This window comes from Acomys russatus, chromosome 18 (genome assembly GCF_903995435.1).
Source record: "Acomys russatus chromosome 18, mAcoRus1.1, whole genome shotgun sequence".
Lineage (NCBI taxonomy): Eukaryota > Metazoa > Chordata > Mammalia > Rodentia > Muridae > Acomys > Acomys russatus.
Window position 1 is genome coordinate 44084843 of NC_067154.1, and position 14737 is coordinate 44099579.

The 14737-nt window shown below is 34.6% G+C and overlaps 1 protein-coding gene across 1 annotated transcript in view; it reads right to left on the minus strand.

Annotated features, from left to right (window-relative positions):
- Positions 1 to 14737, minus strand: part of Mycbp2 (MYC binding protein 2) — a 218461-nt gene that overhangs the window by 160926 nt on the left and 42798 nt on the right. Inside the window, 10 exon segments of the mRNA XM_051161021.1 lie at positions 300 to 464; positions 1745 to 1949; positions 3041 to 3117; positions 4511 to 4649; positions 4798 to 4871; positions 8554 to 8650; positions 9380 to 9451; positions 9646 to 9888; positions 10684 to 10880; positions 14073 to 14226. Coding sequence (XP_051016978.1) covers positions 300 to 464; positions 1745 to 1949; positions 3041 to 3117; positions 4511 to 4649; positions 4798 to 4871; positions 8554 to 8650; positions 9380 to 9451; positions 9646 to 9888; positions 10684 to 10880; positions 14073 to 14226 — 1423 coding nt within the window.

Consider the following 14737-nt stretch of genomic DNA (forward strand, 5'->3'; position numbering starts at 1 on the left):
ACCATTATCCCAAAGAACTATTACATGAGCCTTTGGTGGGAAGACAAAGTAGCTAATGGAAATAAGAATGTCCTCACCAAGTTCATGACCAGCTTTGTGTGAAATGAATGTCAACTCTTCTACTGACAAAATACAATAGAAAATTTCTTCCCCAAAGTTTCACAATTGGAAGAAAGTGTCAGCTATGTAGAGAAACCACATGATGATGTTATTTTCTAGACACAGCTTTGTCACATCTAGTGATTCATAGTGGAAGCTTTTTTGCATAAAAGTAAAATGATTGTTAATTTTTAACTTACTTGAACTATCAGAATAAATAGCATCTTTTCCAAACATGTACAGTTCTCCATCTTTAGAAATAACAGAACTGCTTCCGTTATTGCAGGCTGTGTACACCACAATCTTCCCTTCCATCTTAATAATCTTTTTAGGTTTATAGGGTTTTGACTGCCGTCTGCTCTTAGCTAAAAAGACAAATAAAATGAGTGTAAGGTATCTATGTGTAAACAATAAGAATAATTTGTACATAAAACCAAAGAAAAGGAACATATCCTTTACCTCTTTAATATACTTTATTAAGTCACAGAAACGCCTGGGTTTACCACCATGCTGATTAAAATCAGGAACTTGCTAGCCTTAAGCAGTCAATTAATATTTAGACTATCATTGACAGATCCTCCTTTTTTGTAGCATAGTGATTTCCCAATAAGAAACATTAGTTTCCAACAGACTTCTGAGAGACTCAAGCTCTTGATTCACTTTTATAGTATTCACACAACTACCACAAACACACAGACCACCCAGCTCACACACGCACACTTACATTACCTCCTTTTTATCTCTCATTATAATTAGTTTGTATCCTCATATTAGATTCTGTAAACAAAGCTTTTTATTCCTATAGTAGATATTAAGTAGCTATACCAAGTCAACATGATTATAAAGATGATACACATATGAAAAAGAACAAATAAATAGAAATATGATTTTAAAAGCCATATTTTCTACCCTTGAAATAAGCCAAACATGGGAAACGTCAACTAGCTGTTCATTTGGTTAATTAATTTCTTGCAGGCTCTCAGAATAAAAACATCTTGTTATACTCCAGCTTAAAATATCACCAAAACATCTTGTTATACTACAGCTTAAAATACCACCATTATGCCTTTTATTTGACTTGACACTAATGCGTATGTCCAAATGAGTACGTCTAAATATTCAAGTTTCTAGGAGATGGTAACATACTCCGGCTTTTCCCAAAGCAACTTTTATTTACACATAATTTTCCATTATGCACATACTTCAAAAAAATCTGTATAAGATGCTACTCCAAGGAACAGAAAAAGTTACTTAAGAAAAAGGAAAATTATGATTTAAAGAACAATCTAAACATAAGTTTAGACCAAATCATTTATTTTTTCATTGCTGAGCAAATGATTTCCTTATAGAAAAATAATTTCATGAACAGTAATCTATAGCTAATACTTATAAACAAAGTTACATAAGGTTTATTTTCATTTTGAAATACACAGTTTTGCCAAGTTTTGGGTTTTTTAAGAAATCTACTAGAAGAAAAATCCACCAACCATCTACTCTGAGTTGAGTAGTCATGTACCCATAAAGGTGGAAATTCATCCATATGAACCACAGAGTGAAACAGGCCCCTCTCCGTGGCTCATCATCTACTGGACATGACATACAAACGTGCTGCTGAGGCTAGAGCACCAACTCTCAATGGACTTACTGGACTCTCCATCTTCTCCTTTGCTTGCAGATCCTGTAAAGAACACACTTCCATCCTCCGCTACTAAAAGAGCATGAGAGCCATCGTGTCCAACAGAGAAGTGCACTATCTTTGGAGATTTGGTGATTGGTAACTCAACCCATTTTCCTGCTGAAGGACCACCTTGTTTGATGCCAAGACTCTGATATTTGCCAGTGTAATATATCTTACATGTCAAAAGAAAAAAAAAAAGAAAAACAGAAATTAGATTGCCTTACAGAGTGGTACTCCAAGAAAGAATGTAAAAGTTTCCATATTTTAGTGAAAGGTAAAAAACAAAACAAAACAAAAAAACTTGACATTTTAAAAATAATTTCTTCAGATTACATCCTGAGTGTTATCCGCTCACTTGTATCCCTCCTGCCCGCCTTCTGCCCTATTCTCCTCCCCTAGACCTCTGACAGAAGAGGACCTCCTCCCCCCACCCCAATATGATCACAGCCTATCAGGTCTCATCCTGATAGAAGAGGACCTCCTCCCCCCATATGATCACAGCCTATCAGGTATCATCCTGATAGCTGTTTCCCCTTCTTGTGACTGTTGCCAGGCTTCTCCACCAAGGGGAAGTGGTCAAATTAGGGGCACCAGAGTTCATGTCAAAGGTAGTTGACTGTTTTTTTATGCTATTCAAATTTCATGATCTGAGGGAGATAGAAATTGACCTACTGAAGCTTATTTTTTCATATATATTCTGGATATATATAATTTTCATATTTACTTTTCCATGGGTATACTCAGAGAAAAAATTTATAAAATCTGTTATTCACTTTTTAAACTTATAAAAAGCTCCATGTAAATATATGCCTGATAATATTTTTTTTAGAATTCACTTAGTTATGTTAATTTCTGTTCACATTTATTAGGCAAAAAAGATATATCAATCTATATAGACTAAGCTGTACAATCTATACGTTAATTAAATAAGCTTAAATCATATTTTAATTACATGTTTTATTAAATCTGGATATTTTTAGAAACTTCTGATTTCTCATTTATTACAATGAACATAAAATACAAGCTTACACTAATTCAAAAATTATAGAAATCCACAACTAAATATTTCAAAATATAACTTTTAAAGTTTATAAATTTTTAGGGTCTTAAATGTCACAACTCTTTCATATTATTTTCAACATGAAAATTTTACCATGTAAAAAAACTATAAAATTATTTAAAGGTGTAAACTGAATATGTAACAATTTGTACCTTCTTTTCAATGAGAAAAAGTTAATATTTAAAACAAAATAAGTAACTTACCTTTCCATTTGCTGTTTTCATTAGTGCAAACTCTCGTCCTGCACCAAGTACCGCTGACTCCTCATCAAATCCTGTGCCTTCAATAAAACAACTGTCATAAATACAACTGTATTTCTAATACATGAAATTCTAAGTACAACACGCACTCTATTAAAGAATTTCAGTCAGTTCAATCAGTATTGTTAAAAATTAAAATGCTCTGGCCATGGTGGTAGGCTATGGAGGACACTGGTTTGGGAACTTGCTGATGCTACCTAAAAGACTGTCACAAAATGAAAAGGAAAAGCAAAGTAAGACAATAAGACCAGCATTTTCTTAAATTTTTAGAGATATAAAAATAGGCTTATAACTTCAGGAAAAGATAGTTGTTCAAATCTTGATATATTTTAAATTACTACATTTTATAACAAAACACTAAAAAAAAATCAATGTCAATAGAAGTCACTGAATTAAAGTAAAAAATGTTTGTATTAAGCATCACAGGTACTAAACATCATAAAATATGTAAATATTATCTTATTTGGTCTTCATACCTATATTGCCCAATATTTGAATAAACAAATCCAAAGCTTAGGAGTCCATCTAACACCTCTATTTGGGATTGAATTAAAACAACAAGATATCTGGATTAACAATTTTAGATTCTCTGTTCCTTGCTTATTTTTAGAAGAAAAATTCCTAAGTTAAAAAATATGTGTATACATATAGACACATTTTCAAACCATAAACTATAATTTACTATACTATCCACTTTATGACATTTGGTCACTCATACAAGCAGGCAGTTATTCTGTGGGCTTTTGGCTTTTATTTGTTTACATTTGCTTGTTTGTTTTGATTTTACAAGACAGGGTTTCTCTGCAGTCCTAGCTCTTTGTGGACCAAGCTGACCCCAAACTCACACAGATCTGCCTGCCTCTGCCTCCTGAGTGCTGGGATTAAAGTTGTGCACCACCATGCCTGGTTTCTGTGGACTTTTAAATTTAAAAAAAAAAAAAAATTGAGCTCACCTGGCATAGTTTCCCATGGGAGGGAAGATATAAAAAAATCTTACACAATTAAAATATGTGAGATATACTAACGTCAAGATTATTAAACTCCCAAAGATGAATAATTTAAAGGACAGATCTAGTACAGACTCTCCTAGTTACAAAGTTATACTAGTAAATCTTCAGTGACATTAAATTAATCAAACTAGCACTGTTCACCCATAATCTTTAACAAACGTTAAATTTATTTCATTTGCCATATTCAAACTGGTGGTTGCAGAGTATTATTATTAGTCACTTTTCTTAGCACTTTCTAATGCCTTGTCTATTTACATGCTTTATTTCCTAGTTATTTCTATATATTTATTAAAAATTGTTTTATAGTAATAGGTACAATAGCCACTAAATTATAAGGTGAAATGCTGAAAACACAATGAGTTAATATAGGAATAAAAGAGAAATGCTTATTTTGTCATCTTACTTATTATATGCAAATCCTTTTCCAGATCAAACAGCGATATACCACAGGCATGTAAGCATTTCCTGGCCAGTTTCAGCTGTAATTCTTGTTGCAGCACAGGTTCTGTGCTTGTGGCAAATATTCTGACAACAAAGCCATCCTAAATAAATAAATGAATGAATAAAATAAAAGTTAAAAATCCAGAGTATTACATTGCATAAATCAACCTTCTGCCACAATAAAAATCAGATACTTTAAGAAAAAAATGGTTTCATTTACAACAGCTATTGATGATTCCAGGTACTTACATCTCTTGAAGCAGCTATCTGGTTAATATACTCTCCATCAGTAAATAAAATATTTTGACCTTCAGTGTGGCAATCTATACAAATGAAAGAAAAGGTCATTATATTACACAACAGATAAACAACTCACGAAATGATTTTACTCCTCTGTTGAAGTCAGATTGAGAGTTTGTCACATAATAAGAATAGACTTATACTCAAAAAGAGACTTTTTAAAAATAAGGATTAGAAATTAGCAAATATATAAATAATTCAAATGATGGTTCTCGTCACAAGTTGTGCATACATTTAAAAAGCTTGCATAATTAAGGATCTGAGCGCTCACCTAATTTCAAAATGAATTAGTATCAGATATAGTCTGAGAGTTGAACATGCACCATTGAAAACAAACAATGTTGGCTATAATCATTTCAATACAATCACATGCAATGTAGGCAACACTGCCACCAGACATACATCAGCCATTAGTGTCACAGAGAAACACAGATAGATCTAAAGCTTCTGTGTTTCAAGTCTACGGTGTCCAACTGTAGATATCCCTTGCTTTATAACATAAATAATCAAAACTACTTATATATTTCTCATGTAGAAAGTCAGTGTCTATCCCAGCATATATACTATTTACAATGTTCTAGACTTTCTAACTATTTATTCTTCTCATGTCTGACAAGTCTATACTCATTTCTCTCTTTTTGTCTCAAAACAGCCAAATATCTCAGCTACTACACATATTTGCCAGCATTGAACACATCTCTGTAGAACAGTGCACTGTATACTTTGATCAGAGTATCAAAGTAATGCACAAGCTAATTGTGACAAGGGATACCAGTATCACAGAAGGACCCTGGAACATGTGTTAGTGACTGCTGCTAAGTAGCATAAAACTACAAGCAAAAATCAACAACTGTATAAATCTATCCTTTGGGAAAACAGGTATTCAGCAAGCAAGTCTAAGAGCACACACACTTCCTACAGTAACCATGGACAACTAGGATGAACCTCTCCATTAATCACAATACGAAAAGAAAATTCATTTCTAGTTCAACCTGAATCAACAAAACATAAAACTCTGTTTTTTGTAATACAGTAATGGAACCCACCCAAATAAGCTAGATCTTTGCCCAAGAGCTTCATACTAGCATACTTCCTTATTATAAATATGCAAAACACAGGCAGACCCTTACCAAATAGAGAATTCAGTGATCACAAACTGGAAATAGAAACTGGGAGACAAGGCCCACTGGTAGCCCAAGAGACTTGGTAATCAAAGAGAGGAGAAATCGAAAGAAAGAGTTCCTAGTCCACTGTACAGAATACAAAGAGGCGCAAGAAAGATGCTTCTCAAGCTCTAAGCAGTAAGATTTTTAAACTAAAAAGCAAAGAAGAAAAACTCATTATAATTCAGATAATGCAGAGGTGAGGGAGTGAAGCAGCACGAGAAGACCAGCCTACAGCCCACGTCCTGAGGCCCTGCCGCCAGGCGTGGACAGCAAAGGCGAAGAACACAATCCGAGGGCTACATTGAAATATAAAGAATAAAACGACATTCAACAAGGGGTTTTCATCCAGCTGTAAGACTAGCAAGAGTATGAAATTGAATGAATTACCCATTTGTGTTCATTTAAAATATGGTATTAGTTAACACCTATACATCTGACAGTTTACTATTCCTCTTCTTGTTGGAAAAGCTACAGAGAAGAACTGCCCCAAGTCAAGGAAAAGGCGAATGGGTTTTATTGAAGAAAATGAAGTCCATGCCAAAGAAATGAGCAACAGACAAGAGGCTTCTTCAGGCTTGAGGGCTGAGTCTTCCTGTCATGTCATAGCGAGATCTCCTCTTGATCCTTTCTGTATCCGTGTGTAACATTTTAAGACAGCAGCTTCAGGAATATGTCAAGCAACATCTGCAAGCTTGGAAGACACACAATATAGGACTATCCTCCCAAAGTTTGATTTGTTCTTCATTGTGAGCACAGCACATATTTATGAAACACAGAAAGCCACACTTGTATGGTTAAAATTTGCATTTATGCTAAATGATGCAGAATTTAAAATGAATAAAAGCATTAGCAAATAAGTTTTAATCATGGTGAATAAATGAAACACCTATAGGTAAATATTTTAAAATTTTTCTTTCAGTTATACTCTTCAGGAATGATCTGGACAGAAGTTAATCTTTTGTACTCATCTATTTAGGAGAACAGGTTTTGCCAATAAAAAAAATGTCTTTGATGGCATTTTCCTAAAATAATAGGTAGAGACAGAAATATAAAGATGATCTTCCAATTATAATTTTTGTACTAGAAAGAAAAAAAATAAGAAAACTGGAAGGCTCCCATTACAATATATATTAATCAATAAAACATAATTTATAAAATTAAAATAATGCTGCAAGAGCCTAAGACCTGGAAATATAGTCATAGTAGTAAGTAAAAGGATATGTTCTTTAAAGCATTATGTAGAATATTATCATTTCTATAGCTGTGTACATATGCTTATGGGTTTTATGGGACTGTTCTCTTTTTAAACAGTCAGACGTGATGGTACATGCCCTTAATCCCAGCACTCATGAAGCAGAGATAGGTAGATCTCTTTGAGTTCAAGGGCAGCCTGCTCTACACAGCAAGGTTCAGGTCAGGCCAGGCAGAGCTGTACACTGAGACCATGTCTCAAAAACAAAACAAAACAAACGAACAACAACAACAATAACAACAATAACCCAACACCAACAAAAAAGAAATGTAGAATCTGAAAGTTATTACAAAATGATTTGTTAAGTTGCCAGTTTTCCAAAGCGGTTCTGTCACTGACATGGGCATGAAACGTTTCATTTGCTTTATGATGCTGTCTATATACTACTTTGCAGAATTAGAAAAGTTCAAATAATTTTCTAATGAAGCTATAATATTTAAAAATTTGACAAGCAGGCAGAGAGTAGTTATCGCTCTCAAAGTGCATTTTCTTAAAAATAAATCTCATTTCTTCAAGAGATCAAAAGCTTAGGAGTATTTGACTGTTTGCCAAGAGATTACTGAACAAATACACTACTTAAGTTTTAATGTGATCAATGGTATAAGCAAATTTAATGACTTTACAATAGAGAATATATATATATATATATATATTTCTACATTGCAGAATTTAATGACTTTACAATAGAGAATATTTATATATATATATATTTCTACATTGCAGAAAACCTGAAAATGAGTGTCTCTGCTCAGGAAGCATGGTGCACAATGGCAGAATGGGCTGTGCCTAAGTCTTTGTGTCAGAGCTTTCGTAGGACGTGTACATGATGGAATGTGAACAATTTCTTGACCACCCTCAGCACTATCCCTGGAAGTCCTTTACAGCAGAGGGAACTCCCAGTGCACTGCTAAGGTGACTAATAGCCAGAATTGTTTCTTGTACAGGGCAATGTGAGACTTAAAGTAGCGGTTCTAGTAACAGCAACAAATTGCATTACCTGCTAACTGAACAAATAAAAAAAAGTCTTGATAGGTAAAGGTAGGTGTTAAACTCTATAGATGGGTATGAATATGGCAATGAATATTAAACCTCATTGTACTTTGTTTCTGATACCTAGTATCTTCACATGTATTCACTTATTGCAGGTTATAAAATGGTTTGCATGTCATAGTATTTAAAAATTCATTTGTAAACAAGCACTATTCTTTGCTAATTACAATACACTATCTTAACATGCATGTTCCTTAAAATTACTTGTGAAGAAGAATATGACTAGTTAAAACATACCTGGTAACATCACAGTGCCATCTTGTTCCAGTGTTTCAGGGCTTATTCTTATGGCTGTCATGCTGTGGTTATTCACATCTCGATATAATAAATAACCCTGGCAATAAACAATTTTGTTAAAATATATTTTCATTACCAATAAAAAAATTGCCTATTTGTCTCTATATTATATTTTGTTGATGAACAATGAATCAATAATGCTACATAAATTTTGTGGGTATCTGTATGCACCTCTAGCAGGTAGCTGTCCACTGGGCAGGCCAAGAGTGTTTGCTAAAAGGAACAGGATCAAGCAGGGCGTAGTGTCACACACTTTTAATTCCAGCACTTGGGAGGCTGTGAGTTTGAGGCCAGTCTGGTCTTCAAAGGGAGACCAGAACAGCCAAAGCTACACAGAGAAACCCTGTCTCAAAAAACAAAAACAAATCTAGGCTTAGAATGGAAGTTTATGGCAAGGAGCTGTAAGTTGATCTCAGGTCACTTATTCATTTTCAATTCAGATTTGCTAATGAAAAAGGCTTGATTCTCATCCCTAAACTTGCTTAAACAAGGACTCCAAAGAAGGTATTTTTAATACCACTTTAAAAGTAAATAACAGAAAGCTAAATAAACTGATCTTCCATAAGTCACATAGTTACTAAAAGGCAGAACCAGACTTGTAACTGAACCACTTATGAATTTTGAATTTACATTTTTTTCACCCTCTGTCCCATTACCTAGCCATTTTAATAAAAACACACCATTCTCATAAAAATCCAGTCAATAAGTATGAGCTATATATTTTTAAAAGGTAAGATAATTTCATTTATTGAAGATATTCTCCTACCTGGGCATACCCTAACCAGGACTTTTTTTCTTTTCTGTTTCTGATACGGGATGTAGAATTATATATATGGCCCTGTAAAATAACAAAAATTTGCCTATGAATAGATTAATAATTACTAATCAAAAGTAGCAAAGTACACATAATATTTAATACATACATCTCAATTATAATGCTCAAGTAAAAATCAAAATTAGACAGTGATAAAGGGACTACACCAGGGCACATTTGATTACTGTTATGTTAAGAACTGTAAGGATTCATATTACCCTAACGGTTCCACTGTATCCAGAGCCTATTTTGTATAAGCCATCCTTGCATAACAAATAAAGAAAAAATCCATCATTCTGAAGCAGACACTGGTCATCTTCATCAACAGATACTTCTTTTAATGGCCACTTGTGCATCAAAGCTGCTTTCTTAATGCCATTGCTAAACCAGTCCTGGATTTGAATCTTTCCAACCAAAACTGCCTGTACACTTCTTTGTAGTGAATTTAGTATTGTTGGCACCTATTCAAAAGAGAAAAAAATGAGAAGACATTTGAAATGTTTTTTTCAAACACTAAACAGACAAAGTAAAAGTACTTGCATTATCTCTGGCAAAATAAATTTAAAGACTGATCAAACATACAAACTAAAACTTCCTCTTTTAAACTTCAAGCAAACAAGACTTCTGGGTAAGTACCGCACACTAACCAACTGTACCACTGGAGCTCCAAACAGGCCTCCTTTAAGGACGCTGTCATGCATTTTGCAAAACCCTGTCTATTATTCTCGTTCTCTGTCACTATCGTCCATCATTGTTTTATGGAACGCAGACCACGTTAATATATTCTGCTTTATTATACTCTGACTTTCTTATTCTCTATTCATGGTTCTTATTTTCTCTGTCAATGTTGTAGTCTGTATAATTTCTTCCTCTTTTATCTTTAGCTCACTATTTGCATCTTTAGCCATACTACATTATTTAAACCTGCTTTAATTTTCTAATTGTAATTATTTTACTTTTTTGCTTCTTAAGAGTTCAATTTGATTTTCTTTCTAATGTGATTACTTTTTATATTGTATTCATTCATCATATTTAAATATTTGGAATTTATTGCCAAAATCCATTTGCTACCTTTAATGATACAAAATTAAACACACATACAGCTTAAATCATACGGCGTACAGTATTTGTATATCAAGTACAGAGAGATCAAAATATTACATAATGAGAAAAGGAAGAGAATTTCTACTGACAAAATGAATAAAAATGTAACTTAGCATCTTCTATATTCCTTAACAGCTGACAACATGAAATACCTGAATAGTTTGGCAAGCATGACTACCATTGTTGGTTAGGATAGCAGAGATGGCCTGAAGTGTCCTTCCTGTCTCTCCCCAAGAAGCCACCAGACTAAAGAGGCAAGCACAGGAAAGAGCTGTGAGGGACTGTCCTGTGCTGTCGGTCATCCCAGTACTCCGAACAGTAATTTCCAGTAGGAGCTGGAAGAGAGACTCTGTGGATAAAACAAGATTCAATTTTATTCATTTGAGTTATAAAGCATTAAATATGCATACTTAGTGTATCCTGTTCACTATATATAAACTTATAAGGCACCTAGAACTAGTACTTTGCACTTGTTTTTGTCTAGTTAACCCCCTCTACAATTAAAGCATTTATATAGCAAGGGATTAGAAAACATTTAGTTCTACCCCTTACTTTTGTAAATGAAGTAATAAAAATTGTCTACGGTCATATAAAACAATCGTGCTTATTTAAGAAACTCATACTTAAAGTCACAGCTTATCCTTCACGTAGCTTTATTGTCCTTCAATAACCCTGTCCTTCAAGTAAGGGCCACTCACTGTACTTTCACAGTAGAAGGAGTATGTACTTTTCTCTGGATAACATGGACATATTTACAAAACAATAAGAAAACAATGCTATAAGATTAATATAAAAACGTTATAACAAACACAATAATATATCACAGTAATAGAGGAGTATATAATTCACTTATCTTAAAGAATTCTCTCAAGTCAAAGAACAAATATCCTTCTCCTTTAATGGGCAATGCAATTGAGACCCAGACAGATTAAAATATTGCCCTTATTTATAAAGCTATTTAGTGACAAAGGTAAAAAGAAGACTGCATGATTGTCCTGTTATCCCACCAAATTGCCTCAACACCACCCAGGACTGAACCGATAGCTGCCTGGGTGGTTCTTCAGCAGAAAGGGAAAGAGGCACTGAAAAGTATTAGAAAGTGAAATAACAGAGAAGATGGAAAAAAACAAGTCAGACTGACGGAAAACCTTGAGAAGATAAAGAGAAGGAATAGGAAGGAAGGAAAGCGAGAGTCAATACTTCCCAGTCCTCTAAAAACTAGACGGTTTTTGTGATTCATTCAGTAATTCAAAGAAACCTGGTGGTCATTTCCCACCAAATCTTTTTCCTAGCCCCAAATTAAACCATGTGTTTTCTTCATAATTCTTCCACTTTTATTTATCTTATCACTATCTTCCCATTTCATGGTATCTATCTACTACCAGCAGCTAGCTGAGCTACCAAAGGGGCGGAGTCATAATTTAACTTTTACCATTCCTTTTTGTCCACTTATAGTCAGAGAATTTTCAAATAAAAAATCTAGCTATCTCCTTAAACTCCACTCATTCTTTGTTAACCCTGCCACCTTCCTCCCCTCTGACTGTCCATTGCCCTGCTTCTTTTACTTGTCTGTCTCATCTATCGTTCCCCTTAAATATCATCATTGCTTCTTTACCTTCTTTAATCTATCCCTGCCCTGGATGATTGTCATTTTCCTTAATATATTGGGCTTAAGATGAAAATTGTTACTAATTCAAATAAACAATTTCATGTAATAAATTCCATAACATAAATTTTTGCTCTTTATTCCTAATTTTAAATGTACATGTACATGTATGTGTACATATGTATGCATGTGCATATCATGATGCACATGTGGAGGTCAGAAGACAGCTTTTTGGAGTCAGTTCTTTCCCCCATGTAAGTCCTGGGGATCTAATTCAGGCAATGATACCTCCAGAAGTTCTTTTATTGTACATAATAAAAGCTCCTATGTAAAATAAGTAAAAATGTCAAAGTAATGTTGTTGAGTGGCAAGTCACAGTATGAATAGGATTACTGATACTACTAAAACAAAAACCAGAAAATCACTGATTCTTAGATTCTTAGTCTGTGCTAACTTTTGTTTGGTAGCAACAATTAAGTGCCTTGGGATGGTGGGGGCGGGGGTGGGGTGGGATGGGGCTAAATACTGTCTTTAAATTTTTTGAGTATATCTTCCCTCGTGCAATAAGACAAAGTTAAATACAAAAACTAAATCACTGTATGTGACCAAAGACAGAGATCTAGCACATAATTAAGTTCTCAAAATATGGGTGGGTCTAATAAAATTCAAATAGGTAGGGCATAATTGCACACATCTATTAATTTTAGTACTTGGGATGTCTTGGCAGAAATAATGAAGTTCAAGGCCAGTATGAGCTACACAGCAAGGCTTTGTCACAAACAAACAAACCAACAGACAAACAAAAGAAGTCAAGCCAGATACAGAGAACACAGAATCAAAACTCAATTCAGGCAATAGTGTTGCCTCCAGAACCTTATTCAAAGTATCAATGTTTGGTCCCAGCTTAAAGCTACTGAATGAGGTTTCATACCTGGGCCACAGATTACTTAGATACAAGCTAATGTTTGAGAATCATATCTATGGCTTTGAGGGTATTTACCTGTATTGCTAAAACAAGCTAGAAAATTCCAGACTGAGAGGATACCCATGGTTGGCATCAGAGAGAACAGTAAGCCTGCTTAAAAAGTATGCTTCCCTACACTTCTACCACATCTGCAGAACGTTCCTATGTTCCTTACATGGTCACATGCAAGGCCTAAGCTACTATATGAACAGCACTCAATGCTAGAAGTTAAATATACTTAAAGAAAAGTCAATATCTGTATGTAATAAAATTCGGTAAGTGAGCTTCCTCCCCAAAACAATTTGTTTGTTGTTGCTGTTTATGATGAATAAAAAAAAAGTTCTCCCTTTAGAAATAATTGTACTATTTGGGGTCTGTGACATTATTTATTCTTTTTCTCCCCTATTTTCAATAATCTACACCAGTACACCAGTGGTTCCCCACCTTCCTAATGCTGTGACCATTTAATATCGTTCCCCATGCTGTTGTGACCCCCCAACCATAAAGTTATTTTCATTGCTACTTCATAACTGTAATTTTGCTACAGTTACAAATCCTAATGTAAATATCTGTGCTTTCTGGTGGTCTTAGGCAACTCCTGTGAAAGGGTGGTTCACCCCTAGAGGTCGTGACCCACAGGTTGAGAAGTGCTGCAATAGAATAACAAGTCAGTAAAGATGTTTACTTGCTACTTGGCCATGTGTATTCAAGTCAATGGTAGATTTTAGGGTTTGGGTGTCATTCTGGGATTTCAAGGATTTATGTTTTGTTTGTCCCCTATTGTTACAACAACCAAGAAACAACTCTGCATGCACCATAACTCTTTAGACTATAACTGCAGTGAAGCACAGCAAAGATTCACTCCTGCTTCCTTCATGCACGGTGACACGCAGCTGCGCTTCCTGCTTCTGTGCATGCTTCCTGAGATGGGGCTCACTCTGGAGTGCTTCACTCTAGGCGGCAGCTCTTACCTAGGACCTCGGGTGGCTCTGACTGGAGGCCTTCTGGTTGCTGGCCTTGAAGCACATTCAGCAGGGCTTGGAGGCTCCTCAGACACAGGGATGGATGAGAAAACCGAGTCTCCTTGATCAATTCAAAGACTTCACAGAGACCAACCTCAATAATCTGTTTAATATGAAAAGAAAATTAAACTTTCTAATATGTAGGTGAATGACACTTTCCACAGTCTAGTTTGTGCAAGTTATGTCATTACCAAATAAAGTGCTATGGTTTTTAAATGGAAAAGCAAAAACCAACATTAAAAAAAAAATTTTTAACATGAAAATTTTGAAACCCATTCCACTATATGCAGGGCTAAGAACTATTGACATTATTTAAATGAAGCCATAGCAAGACATGGTGGGGAGAAAAAAAAAAGAAAGAAAAGAAAAAACTTTGTAAGCCTGGACTAAAGAGCAGATGGCATTCACCCAGAAAAACAGACTCTGTTAATCTATACATATGATGCGTTTGGTTGTCTGTAACTAGCGTTGTTACAGTACTTATACAACAAAGACAACTTTCAAGAATGATTTCAGCTTAGCCCTTTCTATGACAGTAAATTGCAGTATCATTATTTATAGGTACTGACCCCTTCCTTTGGGCAAGATGATCATTTAAGGAACTAGAAGCTGCT